This window comes from Abrus precatorius, unplaced genomic scaffold (assembly GCF_003935025.1).
Source record: "Abrus precatorius isolate BTA unplaced genomic scaffold, Abrus_2018 Scaffold6, whole genome shotgun sequence".
Taxonomy (NCBI): domain Eukaryota; kingdom Viridiplantae; phylum Streptophyta; class Magnoliopsida; order Fabales; family Fabaceae; genus Abrus; species Abrus precatorius.
In genome coordinates, this window is record NW_020874406.1 from 3,995,694 (window position 1) to 4,019,252 (window position 23,559).

General features: G+C 34.5%; 1 protein-coding gene across 1 annotated transcript; it reads left to right on the forward strand.

Annotated features, from left to right (window-relative positions):
- Window positions 1-7,554: 7,554 nt before the first annotated feature.
- On the forward strand, window positions 7,555-8,025 carry LOC113870037. Its single transcript, XM_027506633.1, has one exon. It carries the CDS (start codon window positions 7,555-7,557, stop codon window positions 8,023-8,025), a length of 471 nt encoding a protein of 156 aa, XP_027362434.1.
- The last annotated feature ends 15,534 nt before the right edge of the window (window positions 8,026-23,559 follow it).

A 23,559-nucleotide genomic window follows, 5' to 3' on the forward strand; every position in this document is an offset into this window, starting at 1 on the left:
TATCTTTTGCTCTTGGATAAACCTTTCATCTCATCTCTTTTGCACAGAATCTTAAGCATACTCTTGGTAGGACTTTGAGCTTCGAACGATCGTACTTGAAGACTGCGAATTCATCGTATTCAAGTTTGCTTTTTTCTATGGCTTTGTTTATGATTGTTTTAGTTCTTTTCATTAGCATGAGTAACTAAGTCTATAGCTAGGGTTATGGGAACTATTATTCATGAATTTACGGGATTTTAAAGTTTGAATCTATGTTTGATTTTCGTATGTGATTAGTGTTTATTCTATTGCACATAATTGTATAATTCTAATTAATTATATCGTTAGGCAACTGTATCTCGACTAGGTAATGGATCTATAGGATAAAATGAGACAAAAGATTAGGTGAACTAAACCAATCTTTCTCTTCCAATCGTTAGTAGATTAACAAGTTCATAGATGCTTTATGCTTTTTTTAATTAATGTCTTACATGACCATTGGAGATGTTAATTTAGAGAAAAAATTTAATATTGCATGACCATTAGATATTTATAGTAATTGTATGAATGATTAGTAATCACATGGAGCTCAAAAATACAATTTTACAAGTAATAATTACTTTAATGAAGAATGTAGCTAAATAGTCTAGACCCAATATTAAAACCTAGACTAACAAAATGAATAAAGGTACAATCTTCACAGAAGTACTTTGACTCCACACCTTCCTTAGCCAGATCTTCTAGCATGAGAAGTAGATACAACACCTGTCACTTCTGCTCACATACCACCATACGATCATTGCAACACACACACCCCAACATAGATAATATACAAGGATGAGCTTATGAAATAAAAATCATGATCAAATATATATCAGAATACGAACATAAATATTTGTACAACTTATTATTTCAACCGTTCTCAACACTTAACACAACAATACAACCCTTTATCAACTCATTTAATGCAACAACAACAACAACTCAGCTCCAACTAACATCACAGCCTTAGTAAATCCAAAAGGAACCTACAATCTTTTGGTCTAGGAGCGACCCATTCCAGTACCTGGATCTAGATAAAGCACAACTCAACTCAGCATGTTTCTCAACTATTACATGCCTACGCCATCAACTCGACATATTTTCTAATCGTCTCATGCCTACGCCATTTTTAAATATGTGACTTGGCCCTAGTATGACAACATTTCATACAATTACAACACAACCATATAATAAGCATGTCAACATATTATTTTACAATATTTATCAGCTAGTCTCAGCACTTATACTGCAGCATCAGGTATTTACTCAACCAATATCAACATTTACCAACTAATTTCAGACATTTCATTATAGCATTTCAAACATGAGCAGATTCACAAGACAGCAGAAAATCCCATCACACACACATTAGGCATTGTTACATTCATCAACAATGGTCAACCCACTCAACCGTGTTTACACTAGGTCCTATCCTAAGGTTTGTTCATACATTAACTCCTTCTCAGTTAAAACAAAATTATACATGTAATTATCTCAGCGTCTAGTAAATAAATAAGGCTAGTTTAGGCAAGCTCCCTTTAACTGAAACTAGGTTTCTTTAAATCGAACTCCACACTAGTTCTAAGGAAGAAATAACTCCTGAGGGAACATATCTTCTCACTATTAGGACAAAGGAACTTTAGAGAAGAGAAACTCAAGAAACAAGATGTAGAGTTTGAGAACGAGGTTCCAAGAGCTCATCTAAATTCACACTAAGCAGGGATTCCCACTTAGATCGAAAGAAGTTCGGTCTTGAGAAGATTTTTTCTAAGGGGAGAAGGTGAGAGAACAGAGAGAAAATGAGAGAGGAAGGTTGTCTGGTGAGAAAATGGACGTTTCTTTGCGCTAGGGTTCCTTAAATACCCCTCTAGGCCCACGCGCTCTCGCTTGAGCGGGCTAATCCTTGCTTAAGTGAACCCTACTCTCGCATGGGTGAGCTTATCTTAGACTAGGCAAGGAAACCAGACAATGAAACTCCCTAAATTTCTGCTATTCTCGCTTGACGGAAGAACGTCTTGCCTGAGCGAAATTGGGTCCAGAGAGCTACCATTTTTCCTGCGACTCCTTGCCTAAGCGAGCTTCTCTCGCTTGAGCGAGGTTGCCTCTCGCTTGAGTGAGATCCCTTCTTGGCTAGATGAGGGGAAAATTGGGGTGATAACACTCCAGAATGCTTAATTTTACACGACTCAGTCTCATTTGAGTAAGAACTACCTTGTCTGAGTGAGACACTCTACACTCAGAACTCTTAATTCTTCCTAGAATAGAGCAATACAAGTTCTTGGCTACAATCCTTAGGTTATTATATACCTAATGCACTCAATGATGTTAAACACAACAACCACTCTACAATGCAATTACTTAGCTCCTAAATCAACCATGATATAGCTTTCGTATTCATATTCCTATGGTTGAAAAATCCATACACTTAAAGTATACAACATAATTCAAAAGAAATAATACATATATGAAAATACACTGATCTGATAAAATCAAATTTAGAATTAAATAAAAAAATAACATAAAGGATTGAATGAGAAACTCATATGCCGTAGGTTCCTCTTCGATAGGTTTAACCAAGATGTGTATTGTATTTCTTGTTCTTAGTTTTATAATTGATCTTATGAATTCTTGTTTTAATCTCATATCTTTGAACCTCAAACAAATGAATTAGAAAATTCTTAGTAGTTGGAAAACAATCCTTGTGAAACGATAATTCAGGAACTTAATTTAAGGATCCTTTATTACTTCTTGACAAGTACACTTGCCCACCGAACAAGCTTCCCATGTCTTTTCGGTATGTTGTATCTCATTCCGTTCATCTTATTAATAGACTACCATCTCAAGTGTTAGTACGAAAATCACTTTTTGAAAAACAATTTGGCTTGCCTTCTACCTATAATAACTTGAGAGTTTTTGAAAGTTTATGCTAGCAAGCACTTTGTCACATAACTGAATAAAATTAGAACCTAGAGTTAGGAGATATGCATTTATCAATTTTAAATAAGGAATAAAAAGGTATATTTTACTTGATTTAAAAATCGGAGAAGGAATTTTTTTTAGAAATGTTATTTTTATGAACATTGTTTGCCTTTTCCTGTGTGTAAGGATGACTTGGTATGTAGTCAACAAAATATTGACTTCTCACAATTTTTAATCCATGATGTTGCTTTATCATATGATAATACACAAATTAATCCTAAACTCACTAATAATTCCACTAATACTTTAAATATTGATAATAACTCTAAACTCATAGAAAATACAACTCCTCAGCCTAAACAATCTAGTAGGCCTAAAGTAACACCTAGTTACTTAAAGGATTATCATTGTAATTTGTTAACTAAGTATTGTACCTAAAGTTAGTGAAAATGTCAAGCATCCTATCCAATACATTCTTTCTTATAATAAGCTTTCTTCACAACACTATCATTTTGCATTATTTATTACTACCCATTCAGAACCACAAAGCTATCATAAAGCTTTCAAGTCCGAACACTGGATCAAGACTATGCAAGATGAGTTTCATGCTCTAAGACAAAATAACACTTAGACTATTACAACATTGCCTCCTAGTAAGGTTCCAATTAGTTATAAATGGGTATAGAAGATCAAACGGATCCGACGGAACAATAGAAAGCTACAAACCAAATTAGTAGCCAAAGGTTATAGCCAAATTGAAGGTCTTGATATTTTGATACTTTTGCACCAATACCTAAGTTGACCACTATTATACTTTTGCTTGCTATAACAACTTCTCAAAACTGGTATCTCAATTAATTGTACATTGACCATGCATTTCTTCATAGAGACTTGACTGAGGAAGTTAATATGAAAATTCCAAATGATGTTGAGTGTGACGATCCTAATATGGTTTGTAAGCTTTATAAATCTCTGTACGACCTCAAATAGGCTTTTCACAATGGTTTGCCAAATTGTTCACTTTTTAAAATCACTTGATTATGAACAATCTATAAATGATCACTTTTTTTTTTACAAAACATCATAATGGATTATGATATACTCTATTGGTTTATGTTGATGACCTTATCATTGTAAAACTAACAATTTAGAAATTAATTATATTAAAAAAAATATTGATAATCAATGCAAGATTAAAGAATTGATTCATTTAAAGTACTTCTTTGATTTGGAGGTTGTTGATCTAAGGCTGGGATCACAATTTCTCAAAGAAAATACACTTTAGACTTATTATCTGACTTTGGTTGTCTTAAAGCAAAACTAGTTGTCACCTTAATGGTTAAGAGAACCAAATTACATCAATAAGATGGTGATCCTTATGCAGATGCAGCTAGGTATAAAAGATTAGTTGAAAAATTATTCTATCTAACTACTACTCGACCATATATTAGTTTTGTTGTTCAACAATTGAGTCAATTCATGTTATGTCCTACCAACACTCATTTCAATGTTGTTGCTCATGTTCTACAATATTTGAAAGGCTCTTCTGGTCAAAGAATTTTTTACCTTGCTACATCTCCTTTGCAACTAAGGCTTTTAGTGACGCTAATTGGGCATCTTGCATTGACACTCAAAAATTCATCACTAGATATTGCATCTACTAAGGCGACTTAATTATTTCATGGAAGTCTCAGAAACAAACTACCATCTAGAGATCTTTACTTCAAAGGTTGAATATCTAGTCTTAGCCAACACAATTTATGAGCTTTAATGACTCACTTACTTACTAAAGGATTTATTAGTCTTTTTTTTTTTTACCTTTATTACCTTATTATGATAGTGAATCAATTAGACATTGCAACAAATGTTGTTTTCTACAAGAGAACCAAACATATTGATATTAATAAATGAATGAGTGTTAAGTGCTAGAAATTCATGTTTTATCATTCATTTGACACTCTTTTTGGGTTAAAATGTAAATAATTCTAGGCATATTAATCTCCTAAGTAGGTAAATTAATCTAATTCAAAAAGTCACCAAAGTGGTAGTATTTTGGTTTAAAATATATCTCTTTTTGTGTAGAATTTGATGAAATCTGAAGTCCAGGGTTACAGCCCCAAATCCACAGCTGCAGCCATGAAATTATGCAACAAAATGAAAGACAATTCGTATCTCAACAACGGTAGCCGTGAATCTGTAGCTATAATGGTGGAATTAAAAATTATAAATTTCTCTTATTTTGAAGACACGTATAAAAGGGGATTTTGAGGGAGACTTAAGAGACATACATATATGGAAAGAAAGAGAGACCCAAGAGAAAGCGGAGCACAAGGAAGACATGGGGAACAAATTGCTTGGGAACAATGACCCTTCTCCATTTCTTCCTCTTCTTGTAATTTCATTTTGTATCTTGCTATGACCCTCACCATAAGTGGCTGATTTCTCTTGGATTGGATTCAATGTAACTACTAACTCTATTTCTTCTTGAGTTTATATGATATTTAGTTACCTTACTTGTCTGTGATTCTAATCTTAATGCTTATTTTGGCTTGATCACCTATTTTATGAACTAGGGTTTGGAATTTTGTTGAGAAATATTTTCTTAATTTGAACTGAATCATCACACCTAACAAACTCTCATACTAGGAATAGACTTAGGTTTGTGACTTATAGTCAAGTTATTGTTCTTAATATAAGGTGTTATTCTTACTCATAAATGAATCATGTTTTAGGATTAACTACCTTAAAGACTTAATTTTGAGGGATCTAGTTAAGTTACTCAATGAATGTGGAAGTAAGATAGTTGAAATCATATTTACTCATTAAAGATAAAGTGTTAGCAAGTGCATTTGAATCTAATCTCTTTCTTGCATAAGATTTTCTACGAAATTTTACTTTATTTTGCTTTCGTTTATTTCTGCAAATCACTATTTCAAACATGCTTTTCATTTATGTATATAAACAAGAAAGGAAATCACTATTATTACCAAATCCCTGAGGACAATATCAATTTACTAAACCGAAAGTTGGTTCACTTGTCAAGTGTTACCAAAAATGTCACTAATCAGTTAAACATTGCAACAAATGTTTTTTACGAGAGAACCAAAGATATTGATATTGATTGTTATATTCTTCTTAGAAAGCTCTAAGTAAAACTTTTTCATTTATTCTCTGTTGCTAGTCAAAATCAACATATAAATATTATGATTGCTTATAAATCTTTTTATTTTTAATTATCTTTTATCCAAATTAAAAGTAATCAATATATACTCTCCAACTTGTGAAAGAGTATTAAATGTAACAACTAAAAAATTAAATAAGTTATTTAGTTATTAATTGAGTTAAATATATATATATATATATGGAACAAGATCGTCTTACACTGGTTCTAATATTGAGAGAACTTATTAGAAAGTTATAAGTAGAAAAGATAGGTTCTAATATTGAGAGAGAAAAAAGACATCTTTCCTATGCCTTTTTTTTTGTATGTGCCAGTGTTATGGACTTATGAATTACAGGGCATAGGAAATGGCATCCAATATTCGGTCGGTTCATTTTCGATGGGTTGGGTCAAAATTTTCTCACGTGACAGCAATGATGGTGAAAGAGATGAAGCTAATTGAGGAGTTTCAAGACATTAACTTGGTTATGAAGGTAAGGCCAAGGAGTTTGCATTTCGGAATGACAACAATTCATAACAACTTCTTGGTGTATGTCCGAGATGCGCAGCAAAGAGATGTTTTCCTCCAAGACATGATGAGACAGAAGGGTGAGGGAAAGGACTTAGAGTTCCACTATTATGAGAATTGGGTGATCAAGTTTTAGAACCAAGTGTACGTTCCCCAAGGGGACGAGTTGAGACAGATGATACTTGAGGAAGCGCATAAGAGTAGAATGAGTTTTCACTCCGGTGCAACCAAGATGTACTAGAACCTCCGAAAGACCTTTTGGTGGAATGGGATGAAGAGGGATGTTGCAAAATATGTGGCTAGATGCCTAACTTCTTAGAAGGCAAAAGTAGAGCACCAACGTCCACCTGAGTTATTGCAACCATTGGAGCTCCCTGAGTGGAAGTGGGATAGCATTTCCATGGATTTTGTTTATGGGTTGCCAAGAACCAGGAACAACCATGATGTCATTTGGATGATTGTGGACCAGTTGACTAAGGCTGCACATTTTCTCCCGATCAACATGAAGTATAAGTCAAAGAGATCGGCAAACATATATGTGAGGGAAATAGTCTGACTGCATGGAGTGCCAACTAGTGTGGTATTCGACAGAGATCTTAGGTTTACCTCGAGGTTTTTGGAGATCCTGCAGAGGGCATTGAGTACTAAGTTAAGACTTAGTTTGGCTTATCATCCACAGACCGATGGTCAAACAGAGAGAACTATCCAATCCCTAGAAGACTTGTTGAAAGCTTGTGTGATTGAGCAGTAGGGAAATTGGGAAGAGTGCTTACCGTTGGTGGAGTTCACGTACAATAATAACTATCACACCAGTATTGGGATGGCACCATTCGAGGCTTTGTATGGGTGGAAGTGCAGAACTCTTCTGTGTTGGTATGAGACTGGAGAGGCGACTCTATATGCACAACAAAACAAATAGATCAAGATGATTATGAAGCAGATAAAGGCTGCACAAGATCGGCAGAAGAGCTACTATGATAAGAGGAGGAAGTCTTTAGAGTTCCAGGTTGGTGACCATGTGTTCTTGAAGGTCTCATCTATGACCAAAGTTGGGAGAGCTCTAAAATCTCGGAAGCTATCTGCTAAGTTCATTGGGTTGTTTGAAATGCTGAGTAGAATTGGTCCTGCAGCGTACCAAATAGCACTACCTCCGAATCTCTCAAATCTACATCCAGTGTTTTATATGTCACAACTCAGGAAGTATGTGTCGAATCCTTCTCACGTGATCGGCCTTGACCTGGTTCAAGTAAGAGAGGATTTGTCTTATGATGCATACTTGGTGAGGATTGCAGACTACCGTGTTAAGCATTTAAGGGGCAAGGAAATCTCATTGGTGAAGGTAATTTGGAGCTCAAGTGATGAGGAAGATGCCATAGGGAAATGGAGAGTAGAATGAGGGAGTTGTATCTGGAATTGTTTGTATAGTTTAGTTGAATTTCGAGGACGAAATTCCCTAAAGAAAGAGAGAGTTGTAACGCCTCAAATTTTGTAAGGATATTTTATATATTAATATAAATTGTGGAATTCTATTTGAATGTGTATTTGATGTATATGATGATGTGAACATATATGATGACATGGATGTGTATGAATACATGAATATCCGTATAAGTGTAAATGTTGATTCTGTACTGAGAATGTTCGACTGTAGTTGGCTTGGATTGATTGATAAAATAGGCTAAGTGTATGTAACTCATAATCATATTCATTTTTTTTGTTTTTTCTGCAATATTTGAGTTGCTATAATTATATCACTAATATATCATATCTTTATTTAATTTTTTTGTTTTGACTATTTCTTTAAATCTAGATAATCCGAAGCAATGAGTTGGTTATTAGTTCTTTTTAATTAATTCATATTATGAGTTGGTTTTTTTTTTTTTTGTTGAATTTTAAGTATTCTAAAAAAACTAACGAGTCGCACACTAAGCATTGCAATTATATCAATATCAAATGATTAATTGAATTTTTTATTCAATTCAATCTTAGGGGTACTCCCGCTGTAGCAAGAAGGCCTTAGGTGAGAAGCGTGATTCTATTGCGTTCTCACTAGAGTGAGTTGCAGCAAGAAGGCAATAGAAGAGGGCACATTTCTGGGTTGTAGTCTCGTTGTAGTAAGAGGGCCTCACTATAGCAAGATTTTGCAAAAACTAAAGTGCAATTTCCTCTGATATTTTTGCTGTAGTAAGAACATTGCGACCAAAGGGGTATTTGAGGGGTTTAGGGTTTGGAAAATTCATTTCCTATTCCTCTTTTCGAAATCTCTTTGATTTTCTCAACTCTCAACCCTATTTCACTGTTTAAATTGCCTCCAAAGTCGTTTGGGTGTAATATTGAAGGTTGGAATCACGTTTGGATCGTTAAGAGGTATGTTTTATGGGCTAGGGTTTCGTTCCTTCGTCACTTTCTTCGTTTTTTGGAGTTCTCATGGAGATTTTCTGATATGAACCCCATTTGCACAAGGGCTGACTTAAGATCTTTAGGGTTAGAACCTTATAGGAAAATTAGAAAATTTAGTGATGAATTTCTGGGCAAATTAGGTGTTGGATCTTGGTGTTAAAATGAATGAAAAAGGAAGCAAAAATGCTGGTTTGGTGGTGGTTGAACAGAATTTTAGAAACAACTATATCTTGAGTTATAGAACTCCAATTGAGGTGACTCCAAAGCGAGGTGAAAGTTCTCCTTCTAAACTTCAATTTAGGCTCAAGAATCACTCAATTTGGATGAGTAAAATGAAAGATATGATTACGAGATAATTCTGGACAGATTTGAGTTTTCTGGAATTTTGGTGAAGAATTGAATGGAGGAAGGAAAGAATCACTCTTTCCAAGAAAGGCAACACACAAAGGGAAGTGAAAGCCCTTTGATACAGCCAAGGTATTCTTGAATCACTCAAGAACTTAGGAGAATCACTCTCACTAAGATAAAAGAGATAAACTCTAGTATTTCTAAATAAAACTTAACTTGCCTTATTGATAAAAATGGTTTAGCTTATATAGAAGCTTTACCATCAGAATTACAAAGGTTTTCAATAAAGGAAAATAAATTCCACTTAAGCTAGTAATGATCCACTAACCTAGGGAATGAAAACTACTTAATAACTGATTTTAACTGAAATTGTGGTAACCAAAAGTCACCTAAAAGCCACCAAGTATGCGCCTCTTGGTCTCCCAAAGGCTAATGCCTAAGCTGCCAATTGGGCCCTTATTACAACTTGAAATAAAACCAAACTAAAGCCCACTAGTTGATTAATCCCAAAACATAATTTGGTCAGCCAACTTTACAAAGGATTGGGCCATTATTTAAAACAAAATAAACACTTAAAAACTGAAGCAAAGTGGCGCATTAGTCCTCCTCCATTTGGGCCATGATGCAATTCACAACCTTGGTCTTTTCTCCTTAAAACTTGGGCTTGTATTCAATTAATATGGATAGCACTTGTTGAGAGCTTCCTTTACTCTCTTTGCTCTAGCCCTTGTTATAGGTCCTCCAAGTCCTTCAAGTGGATCCTTGCCCTTGCTCATGGTCATGTCCTCATCATTCTCTTCCCCTTGAGAAGGGTTTGTCCTCAAATCGGATTCTCCATCTAAATCAAAAAGAGATAAGTCAGACACATTGAAGGTGAAATTAACATTGTACTCATCGGGCAGCTCAATTTTGTAAGCATTGTCATTGATTCTTTCAAGCACTTGGAATGGACCATCTCCCCTTGGTTGAAGCTTTGACTTCCTTTGTTCCAGAAACCTTTCCTTTCTCATGTGCACCCAAACCTAATCTCCGGGTTCGAAGATAACCTTCTTTCTCCCTTTGTTGGCTTGTTTAGCATAGCTTTCATTTCTCCTCTCAATTTGATTTTTGACTCTCTCATGAAGCTTCTTTACATAGTCTGCCTTTGCTTGACCTTCTTTATGCTTAAAAACTGAAACATTAGGCATAGGCAAAAGATCAAGAGGAGTTAGTGGGTTAAAACCATAAATAACCTCAAAAGGAGAACAATTAGTAGTGCTATGAACAGCCCTATTATAAGCAAACTCAACATGAGGTAAACAAACCTCCCAAGTCTTTAAGTTCTTTCTTAAAATTGTCCTAAGCAATGTTCCCAATGTCCTATTAACAACTTTTGTTTGCCCATCCGTTTGTGGGTGACAAGTGGTTGAAAATAACAATTTAGTGCCCAACTTGCCCCACAAGATCCTCCAAAAATGGCTTAGGAACTTAGAGTTCCTATCACTAACAATGCTCCTTGGCAAACCATGGAATCTCACAATCTCCTTGAAAAAACAAATTAGCCACATGAGAAACATCATCCACCTTTTTACATGGAATAAAATGAGCCATTTTAGAAAACGTATCAACAACCACAAAAATTGAATCTTTGTCACTACTTGTTTTTGGCAGCCCCAAAACAAAATCCATGGATAAATCAATCCAAGGATACTCCGGAATTGGCAATGGAGTATACAATCTATGAGGCTTTACCTTTGACTTTGCCTTTTTACAAACAATGCAATGTTCTCAAAATTTCTGCACATTCTTTTTCAAATGAGCCAATAAAAATGCTCTTGTAATGTTTTTAGAGTCTTTTGGACTCCAAAATGCCCCATTAAACCTCCTTCATGTGTTTCACCAGCAAGCAAGTTTCTTGTAGAACATTTAGGCACACACAATTTGTTTTCTTTGAAAAGAAAGCCTTTATGTCTAAAAAAACCATTTTCTAAAATTTTTTCGCAATTTTTAAAAATTTCACCAAAAGTTTCATCACTTTCATACATGTTTTTCAAACATTCAAGACCAATCAATTTTGTTTCAAGCATAGAAAGCAAAGCATGATGCCGAGAAAGAGCATCGGCTACAATATTACCTTTCCTTTTTTATGTTTGATAACATAAGGGAATTGCTCTAGAAATTCCACCCATTTGGCATGCCTTTTGTTAAGCTTGCCTTGTCCCTTGATATATTTGAGGGACTCATGGTCACTATGAATGACAAATTCCTTCGGATAAAGGTAGTGTTGCCATGTTTTCAAAGCCCTCACTAAGGCATACAACTCCTTATCATAAGTTGAATAGTTAAGGGTAGGACCACTTAGCTTTTCACTAAAATAAGCAATTGGATGGCCTTCTTGCAACAACACAGCCCCAATCCCAACATTTGAGGCATCACACTCAATTTCAAAAGATTTTTGAAAGTTTGGCAAAGCAAGTATAGGGGCATTAGTTAGCTTTTGCTTAAGAGCATTGAAAGCTTCTTCTTGTTTCTCTCCCCATTTGAAACCAACATTTTTCTTGAGCACTTCATTGAGAGGTGCTGCCAATGTGCTAAAATCATTCACAAATCTCCTATAGAAACTTGTTAAACCATGGAAACTACTCACTTCGGTCACGGACTTAGGTGTAGGCCATTCTTGAATAGCCCTAACCTTTTCCTCGCCACTTGTACTCCTTTTGAACTCACAACAAAACCAAGAAACATAACATGGTTAGTACAAAAGATGCATTTTTCAAGATTGGCATACAATTGTTCTTCTCTAAGCACACATAAGACATATTTTAAATAATGAACATGCAATTCAAGTGAAGTGCTATAGATAAGAATATCATCAAAGTACACCACAACAAATTTTCCTATGAATTTTCTCAAAACATGGTTCATTAATCTCATGAAAGTGCTAAGAGCATTAATTAAGCCAAAAGGCATAACCAACCATTCATACAAACCATATTTTGTTTTAAAAACGGTTTTCCATTCATCCCCTTCTCTAACCCTAATTTGATTGTATCCACTTTTTAAATCAATTTTAGAGAAGTAACATGCACCATGCAATTCATCAAGTAAATCATCAAGCCTAGGTATAGGATGCCTATATTTAATGGTGATGTTATTAAGGGCTCTACAATCGGAACACATGCGCCATGTCCCATCCTTTTTAGGAACCAAAATTACCGGGACAGCACAAGGACTCATGCTATCTCTTACCCATCCCTTACCAATGAGTTCATTCACTTGTCTTTGGATCTCCTTGGTCTCTTGAGGGTTACTTCTATAGGCTGGCCTATTAGGCAAAGAAGCTCCCGGAATGAGATCAATTTGATGCTCAATAACTCTTAATGGTGGCAACCTACTTGGTACACTTGTTGGAAACACATCTCCAAATTCCTACAATTCACACTAGAAGGCAAATCAAGGTTATCAAAAGTGTTAGTGGTCAAAACATAGTTTTTGCAAATTAACAAAAATAGGGGCTGTTTAGATAGAAACAACCTCTTAACCTCACTTTTTGTAGCTAAAAAGCTTTCCTTCACCTCAAGTGTTTCACTCTTCTTTTTCCTCTTATGTGTTTCTCTCTTTTTGTCCTCACTTTTTAAGTTCTCAAGTGTTTGGCTTTCTTTTTCTTTCTTTTCTTGGACAATCTTTTCTCTCATTTTTCTTTGATCCTCACACACCTCTTGTGAACTCAAAGGTTTGAGCACTATCTTCTTGTCTTGGTGCATGAATGAGATTTTGTTGGTGAAACCATCATGATTGGCTCTTTTATCAAATTGCCATGGTCTCCCCAAGAGTAAGTGGCTGGCCTCCATAGGAACAACATCACAAAGTACCTTATCATTGTATCTTCCAATAGAAATATCCATCTCCACTTGCTTCCTTACTTGCACCTCTCCATCCTCACTAAGCCATTGAAGCCTATATGGCCTAGGATGTGGCTTTGTAACTAAATTCAATTTAGACACAAGTCTTGCGCTCGCCACATTGGTGCAACTCCCTCCATCAATGATCACCATGCAAAGTTTACCATTGATCAAACATCTAGTATGGAAGATGTTTTCTCTTTGGCTCTCCTCCAAAGGCTTCAATTGGCTACCAAGTAACCACCTTATCATCAACAAGTCTCCCTCTAGTGTTTTCTCCACCTCCTCCTCCACGTCCTCATTCTCCTCTCCCTCTTCAATTTCAGACTCACTCATATACTCTCCATCTCTAAGAATCATGATTTTTTGTTAGGGCACTCATATGCATAGTGTCCTAAGCCTTGGCACTTAAAGCACTTCACATCCTGACTCCTTTTAGAGGGTTGCTCTTGAGTTTTTAGAGGAGTTTTTATTGGTGTAGGTGCTGCATTAGAAGTGGCAGCCCCTTTTCCCTTATCCTTCCAACTAGAAAAACCAAAATTAATAGAGCTCCTTTTGGCCACACCTTTCCTCTTCAATTGTTGCTCCACTTGGATTGCTTTATGAAGCAAGTCCTCTATTTCAACAAATTCCTGCAGCTCAACAATATCACGAATATCATTATTCAAACCACTAAGAAATCTAGCCATAGTTACCTCCTTATCCTCTTCTATCTTGGCTTGAATCATGAGCATCTCCATTTTCTTGTAGTACTCCTCAACGCCTTTGCTACCTTGGGACAATTTTTGAAGTTTGAATTTTAAGTCCCTAGAATAGCTTGCTGGCACATATCTCTTTCTCATGATCCTTTTCATTTCAACCCATGTATCCACCAATGGCTCCTCATTCCTAGCTCTCTCCTCATCCAGGGCTGCAAATTTTACCTTTTGGGCCTCTTCATAGGTATTACAAGTGAAAATATGCTCTTTTTTCATCTCTCACTCCAAATAAGCTTCCAGATCACTTCTTCCTTTGAATGGAGGAATAGAAATTTTGACTCCATCGATTCGATTTTGTCTAGGAGCACCGTCATTCCCTCCTCTCCTCCTTTCTTCTTAATCACGACCTCTATTCTCCAATTGGTCCAATCTTTTATGGAGCTCATCATTTTGTTGCCTCATCAATCTCTCCAAATGTTGTGTCAAGACTTGCATTTGGAACTGAGAAAGGCCTCCCCTTGATTAGGATTTCCTTCTGCCATCACAAACAAACAAATTCAAACATAACAAGCAAATAGAAAGTAGAATTTGAAACCTCACCACACTCAAGTGTATCACACAATACACTCAAGTGTATCACACAATTATGGCTTTTTTTCTAATGACAACACTCTTGCCTTTTACCACTCAAATTCTCCTTGGGTTCTTAGGCAATTCAAGAGATTATGGCCACAACAAAGAACAATTCACCAATATGTGCTAGGTAAGGCTACGTAGACAAAGAAAAGGCTAACAAATCACAAAAACAAAGGGGTAAAGGAAAATTGGTAAACAAGAGAATTAGAAACAATCCTTTAAGAACACCAATATATTACCTTATAACAAATTGTTCAAAAGCATGAATCATTCAACCCAAAATTTCTTCTTTTTTTTTGTTGTTTTTTTATACGATGTTTTTTTTGAATTTTCACAAGGGCCTAACTTTTGCAATGGTTCAGCACAATCACAAATAATATGAACAATAAGGTAATCAATTGGCAAAAAGAGAATGAAGGAAGGATGTTACCAATTTGACGTTCAAACCCTTAAACTGGAGCTCTGATAACCAAATGATATGAACCCCATTTGCACAAGGGCTGACTTAGGATCTTTAGGGTTAGAACCTTATAGGAAAATTAGAAAATTTAGTGATGAATTTCTGGGCAAATTAGGTGTTGGATCTTGGTGTTAAAATGAATGAAAAAGGAAGCAAAAACGCTGGTTTGGTGGTGTTTGGACAGAATTTTAGAAACGACTATATCTCGATTTATAGAACTCCAATTAAGGTGATTCCAAAACAAGGTGAAAGTTCTCCTTCTGAACTTCAGTTTAAGCTCAAGAATCACTCAATTTGGAAGAGTAGAATGAAAGATATGATTACGAGATAATTCTGGGCAGTTTTGAGTTTTCTAGAATTTTGGTGAAGAATTGAATGGGGGAAGGAAAGAATCACTCTTTTCAGGAAAGGCAACACACAAAGGGAAGTGAAAGCCCTTTGGTACAGCCAAGGTGTTCTTGAATCACTCAAGCACTTAGGAGAATTACTCTCACTAAGATAAAAGAGATAAACTCTAATGTTTCTGAATAAAACTTAACTTGCCTTATTGATAAAAATATTTCAGCTTATATAGAAGCTTTACCATTAGAATTACAAAGATTTTCAATAAAGGAAAATAAATTCCACTTAAGCTAGTAATGATCCACTAACCTAGGGAATGAAAACTACTTAATAACTGATTGTAACTGAAATTGTGGCAACCAAAAGTCACCTAAAAGCCACCAAGTATGCGCCTCTTGGTCTCTCAAAGGCTGATACCTAAGTTGCCAATTGGGCCCTTATTACAACTTGAAATAAAACCAAACTAAAGCCCACTAGTTGATTAACCCCAAAACATAATTTGGTCAGCCAACTTTACAAAGGATTGGACCATTATTTAAAACAAAATAAACACTTAAAAACTGAAGCAAAGTGGCGCATTAGTCCTCCTCTATTTGGGCCATAATGCAATTCACAACCTTGGTCTTTTCTCTTTGAAACTTGGGCTTGTATTCAATTAATATGGACAACACTTGTTGAAGAGCTTCCTTTGCTCTCCTTGCTCTAGCCCTTGTCATAGGTCCTCCAAGTCCTTCAAGTGGATCCTTGCCCTTGCTCATGGTCATGTCCTCATAATTTTCCATGTATTAGGGATGAAGCACAGTGTGGGAAACATTTTTCTGCTATTATTTCGAGTTGGGTCTTCATTTTGAGGTAAGGGGGCTCTACCTTATCTCATTTTGCTTGAAAATCTGTTTACATGCTATTTGTAATATGGTTGAGATAGAACATAGGAACATGTGTGTTTCAATAGATTTTTGTGCTAGAGATGACGTTTTAGACGTTGGTTGATATTATATGTGTTGAAATGGTTTGATTGTGATTGGGTTGTAAGGAAATTTCTGTGGAATGCAATGTGATTGAATATAGGCATACGTGCCATGTGCGAACATAAATATTATAATGTGATTGAGAATATGGGGGAAGTGTGTAGACATTCCATTGATTGATGTTGAATAATATGAAATGATTGAAAGTGTGTGAAATGACATGTTGAACATGAATGTGGACATGTTTGAATATGTTGGAAAACTATGAATGGTTCAGCGATACACTGGGGTGTGGAAGATAGGGGCAGTAGAAATACCTTGGGGAAGAAAGGGTGGTGGTGACACCAACAGTGAGCATGGATACACCACAGGTTACACACTCTCCTCCTGACTCAGCCTCTAACTAACACCTTCGCTTGGGCTCTCAATACCGCACATGTTGTATCTGTGGAGCAGGAGCTATCTAGCAATCATCCATGGTGTGAACTGAGTAAGTCCCTCAGGTTGAGGATGTCAGGACTCTGTGATTACAGTGCCATAGTGTGCGTGGCTGCGTGCAGTGAGCACACGTGTGTGTGAATTGTTTGATGGTACAGTGAGCGCACCTGTATGTGAATTTTGAATGAAATGATAGAAAATGTTATTTTGCGTTTGTCTGATGCACATTTTGAATTATGTTAGTAAACGGGTGAAACGTGTGAGGTGAGTCTCTGTGCTTGTGTGTGATAGTGTAGAGTACTGACCTTTGCATTTATTTTTCAGGTAACCAAGATGATCAGCACCGAGCTTAGTGAAGGAATGGATGAAAATGCTATAGGACTTAGAAAGTTATTTTGAAAACTCTAATGTATTTGAAATTGTCCTGTAATAGTCATTTGATATAAACTTGTAATCCATCCTTATTCTGAATTACTTTATTGAACTATGTATTGGGAACCGTTTAAATTAAAATTTTTACTATTCCTGATTTTATGAAATTTAGTTATTTGAAAATTAAATTAAGGTGTTACAATTTAGACATCCAGGTGCTAGGCAAGGACGGGGAGTGATCGCTGATGCATGATAACACGGACAAAGAGCGGCTCTTGGCAAGTTTCCATGTGAGGGCAAAGAGTGATCGCCGGTGCAATGTGGCATGGACAAGGAGTGGTTCCTGGCAGGCTTGTAGCAGTAAGGGACAAATAAATGAATCAAACTTACACCGGAATGAGAGGGATCCAGAGACTGTATATATAGTTGAGGATAGCTTAAAGGAATTGATTAGGACTACCTATACCAACAAAATGCATTTACTTTTTGGTGGCCAATCACTTAAGAACTCCAAAGTTAAGTGTGCTTAACTTGGGAAAATTAGGAGATGAGTGACCTTTTTGGAAGTAATCGGGAAGTGTATGAGTGAGGACAAAGCACACTGAAAAGTTTTATGTTGGTTTGTGGGGACAATCATCAATCCTATTAGTTTGTGGGGACAATCATAAATCCCGAATAAGTTACCGGTGTCACGACTTCTTCTTTTTTTATAAAGGGTTAATGACATTCTACATTAATTTTTCATGATTCAATTATTTACTTATAGAATAATGTACCTATAGAATAGGGGTATAAGTTTTTTTAAAAGTTGAATTTCAGTATCTCAATCAACAGGATAATAATACTCCGATCCTCATATAATTTAAGAATTTACATGAATATGTTTATACATATACAAAGGTTGCTCTACGAGGAGCTCAAAATACAAGTTTTTGAATAATAATAATTACATTATTGAAGACTGTAATTAAATAGTATAGACCCACTACCTAGACCTAGACTATCAAGATAAAAATTACTATCTTCACAAAACTCTTGACTCCATGCTTTCCTCAGCTAGACCTTCTAGCATGAGAAGTAGCTACAGAACCTGTCACATCTGCTCACATAGCACAGTACGATCATTGCCAAACACACACCCCAACATAGACAAAATAGCAAGGGTGAGCTTACGAATTACCAAACATGATTATAGAAGAAAGTGGTGAGTATAATTGTTCATACAACTTATTATTCTACGATACAACCTTTTTATTAACTCATTGAGTGCCAACAATTATGACGATGACAACAATAACAACTATATCAACAGCAATAATAACAACAACTCAGCTCCACTGGTACCACAACATTAATAAGTCCAGAGGAAGCCTACCACTCAGCACATGCCCTACTACTCATCATATTGACCTACCACTCAGTATATTTACCTACTACATTTTCATACAATTTCAACATCATCACATAATTAACTGTTTCAACATCATAATACTCGTCAATCAATCTCAACATATTGTGCAACCACTCTTTCACAGTTTTCTCATCTTTATATTTACCACATACTGAAACAGCATAAAACTTCATCGCAAGCACATCCAACTCATCATACACATCAATAACAATAAACGGCTCAACCATATTTACCTTGGGTTCTACCCTAAGGTTTTGCTCATACATCAAACTATCCTTAGTCAGAATGACATCTTTATATATTTACACATTTCTATATTAGATGGTTAAATCAAGCCAGTTAGAGTAAGCTCCCTTTACCTGGAATGAGTTTTCCTCATATTAAACTTCTTATGGATCCTTCATGAGAGAAACAATGCTCGCAATTATAGATTTCCTTACTATCAAGAGTTTGAGACTTTAAAGAAGAGGAACCCAAGAAATAAAACTCAGAGTTAAAGATTAAGGTCTCCAGATTTCACCTAGATCCACACTAAATAGCAGTTCCCACTTGGATCGAAAAGAAATTTAGTCTTAAGAAGGTTTTCTCTAAAGTAATGTGGTGAGAGAATAGAGAGAGAATGAGAGAGGAAGTTGTCTAGTGAAAAATGAATATTTCTGGGCGTTGAGGCCCCTTCAATATCCCTCAAGATCCGCGCACACTTACTTGAGCGAGCTAATTCTTGCTTGAGCGAGCTCTACTCTCTCTTGGGCGAGCTCATTCTCGCCTGGGCGAGGAAACCAGACAGTGGAACTTCTCAGATTTCTACTATTCTCACTTAAGCGAGCAACACGTTGCTTGAGCGAGCTACATCTCTCCTGGGCGAGATTGGGTCCAGAGAGCTACTCACTTTTCCTGTGACTCCTCGCTTGAGCGAGAACCTCTCGCTTCAGCAAGGTCGCCTCTCGCTTGGGCGAGAGGACAATTGGGGTGATCCTATTTGCTCTCTCTTGATTATTATAACCTTTTGACCACATTATAACCTGTAAAAGACCTTATGATTTTTAATTGCATTCAATTGACTTGGTGGAGAGTTGGTTTGTCGTCAAGCCTATAGTAGTATATTTCTTCATAGAGGGACTGAGCGTTCTTTATTTTTGTCCTTATACACTGAAAGAGAGAGAGAGAGAAGAGAGTAGAGTTTCAAAGCTTGATGATCAAGCAAGAAGATAGAGAATATAAAATTATAAATGCCTTTTAATTACTTGAACTCAATGATATTAGTGTTGTGTTATTTGTATATCTGTTATTTTGAGTTTTTTGTTTTGATGATATGTTTCAAATTGTTCCTTTATTCTTTAGCCAAGACTTTTGCTTGAGGGCAAGCAAATCTCAAGTATGAGAGGGTTGATAAGTTCATATTTTGATATATTTTATAGCTTATATTTATATACTTAAATTCTATTTTATATATATTTACATTAATTATGTTATTAATTGTTGCAGTTTAGCTTGAAGTTGTTATTAGTGCATTATGGAGATATTCTAAATAAAAATTATATATTTTTAGTCTTTGGCTGTGCTATGTGAAGCTGAGTTTGAATTTTGAATTTAAAATTTAAACTTAAATATGAAGATTTGAAGCGATTCTAATTGTGGATAAAACTAATTTGAAAAGATAAAGCTCAACTGACTAGAAACTCAGGATGCAGCCTATATAAAGAGGCCTTATGCTCCACACTTGGGATACTTTTTCACTTCTCTACACACCTTCTTTCCTTTCTTATACACTTCTCATCTCGTTTCTCTTATACGGGATCTTTTGTATTCTCTTAGCAGGACTTAGAGTTTCGAGCTATCATACTTGAAGATCAGAAACTCATCTCACACTCTAGTTTGCTAATTTTTTTTATTATGGATTTACTTATGATTGTTTTAATTCTTTCCTTTAGCATGAGTAACTAAGTCCATATCTAGGGCCATGGAAACTATTGTTCATGAATTTATGAGATTTTGAAGTTTGAATCTATAGTTGATTTCTGTTCGTGATTAGCTTTTATCCTATTACGCATAATTATAATCCTAATTAATTATATCATTAGGCGATCGTACCTCGATTAGTTAATGGATCTATAGGGTAAAACGAGACAAATGATTAGGTGGATCAAACCAATCTTTCTCTTCCAATCGTTATTAAATTAACAAGTTCATGGGTGCTTTATGCTTTCTTTACCTGATGTCTTGCATGATCATTGGGGATATTAATTTAAAGAAAAGAATATTAGTATTGCATTATCATTGAGTATTAATAGTATTTATATGAATGATTAGTAATCACAAGGAAATTAAATTTAGAGTTAAAACAAAAAAATAACATAAAGGATTGAATGAGAAAACCCATACGCCCTAAGTTCCTCCCCTATAAGTTCAACCAAGACGTGTGTTGTGTTATTTACTTTTATAATTAATTTTATAATTAAATTCTGGTTCTTATTAAATTTCACATCTTTTAGGCTCAAATAATTGAATTAAGAAATTCTTAGTAATTGAAAATCAATCCTTGTGGGACGATATTTTGGAAACTTATTTTAGAATCCTTTATTACTTCATGACAGGTACACTTGCCCAACGAACTAAAACAAGACAATAGAATCTTTCAGATTTTTGCTATTCTCACTTGAGTGAGCAACACATCGCTTGAGCGAGCTAAGTCTCTCTTGGGTGAGTAGCATTCTTGCCTTGGTGAGATTGGGTCCAGAAAGCTACCCACTTTTCTTGCGACTCCTCGTTTGAGCGAGAACCTCTCGCTTGAGCGGGATTCCTTCTCGCTTGGGCAAGAGGATAGTTAGGGTGATCCTATCTGCTCTCATTTGAGCGAGATTAATCTCGTTTGAGCGACACACCCTGTACCCAGAACTCCAAAATCTCTCTTTCAAGTGAGATAATACCAATTCTTAATCCTACTTTTTAGATTATCCTACATACAACACACTTAATAATCATTTTCGACTCACACTGTACTTTATATTCAACAACATCACAGAGTACAACAATCACACTGCTCTTAATCCAGCAAACATACAACCCTTATTTATATACATTCCAACATATGAAAATTCATACACTTTAGATATACGCAATACAATTTCAAGAGAATAATAAACACATAATTAAGCTGATTTGACAGCCAAGCTGTTACAAGAAACTTGTAAACTTTACAAAAATTAATAAATGTTTACAAATTTAAATTTTGCCTCATCTTAATTTGATAAATTTATTTTTAAAGTAAAATAACTTAATTTGTAGAATTGATAGAATTTTTTATATTTAAAATATAAATTTTATTTAATTTTAAATAAAATAATTTAATAAAAATGATGAATAAACACATGTGTCTTTTACTAAAAAAATGAAATAATATTTATTAATTACTCTCTAAAAGATGAATAATTAATCCACCTCTAACTTTAATCTTAACCTGCTTTTTTTTTTATATATTAGAGTTTAAGATTAAAGTAAACTTACTATATATGGAGTTTAAAAAAATGGAGTTGCGTAGTGAGTTATGTGGAGTGGGCTGTAGGTTATAGCTTATATTGACAACTCTTATAATAACATGACCTTTAAATTCATTAGTGTACATTTTCGGACCACGTTTAATAATGGAACCAAATCAAAGATTTAAATAAAATTTATAAATGACAATGATAACAATGATTAGTTAAAAATGGAAGTGATATTTTAGAGTCAAAATCTATTAACGCATTAGCTGTTAAACTTAAATATTTACAACACCTAATAACTTATTAAAGAACACAAGATTCATTAATCTAAATGTTAAATTGTCTTTTTTTATAATAATATATATCAAATTTTATATAATTTGAACATTTATAAGTATGGTGTCTAAAACTTAACATTTACTTATATTTTAAAATATATTATATATTTAAATGAAATAATACAATAAAGTATTTATTATTTTTTATATAAAATTTTATAAAATTAATTTATTTGATAAATTTTTTTTAAACTTACGGTTAAATTAATTAATCTTACATTTTATGAAAAGTTATTAAGTAGTGTAATTGTTCGAATTTGACACAAAGTATATCGGATCTAACTTTTTATTTTAAATACTTAAAACTATTTAAAGTATTTGTTTTTAAAATTTATAGAATGAATTAATGATAATTTTTTTAAAATTTTTTAGATGGATATCAATATTAAGTATTAATGTATTTTGAATTTCTTAAAAATTTGTTTGATTCCATATGTTAATTTTTTTAACGTTTTATATATATACATGTGCATATACCCACACACAAGATAGGCTTTCTGAGTGAGAAAAAAAATTAATGATTTATTATGCAAGTTGACCCATGTAAGTTCATAATCCTGGGCTTTCTTTGTCCAGTCTATATGAGCATTCAACCATATCGGTTAAGTTATTAATAGTTCTAACGGCCGGATTTGTTTGTTTAAAGTCTGTTATATAAGCTTCCAATTCTCACGGTTAGAAGAAGAGAACATTACTACTGTAGTTGGCTGAACACAAGATCAGGGCTGAAGGTATTATAGATTTTGAAGACCAACGTCTTATTATTCCACTGGTTGCATAGTCTAATGAGAAGAGACAAGGAAAAAGGGTCAAACTCCCACTTTAGTCCCAAATTATGTAACTTTGAGTAAAATTAATTCTCAAAATTTAAATTTTGAAAATTTAATTTTTAGAATTAAAAATCGTTAATCGTTATTATTTTTAAGAAATATTAAAATTAAATAACAAAATTGATGATTTGTCATATTAAATAACACGTGACAGTTTATTTTGAATACAAAATTTATCTCATTTTAAAGTTTTTAAAAAATAGTTTATTTTCTTTTTAATTTTTAACATTTCAAATAATAAAGTCCTTTCTTATTTTCTGTTTCACTTTTTTTATGACGTCTTCTTCTTTCTTTTGACCACTGTAAATATGGAAGAAGATATTACG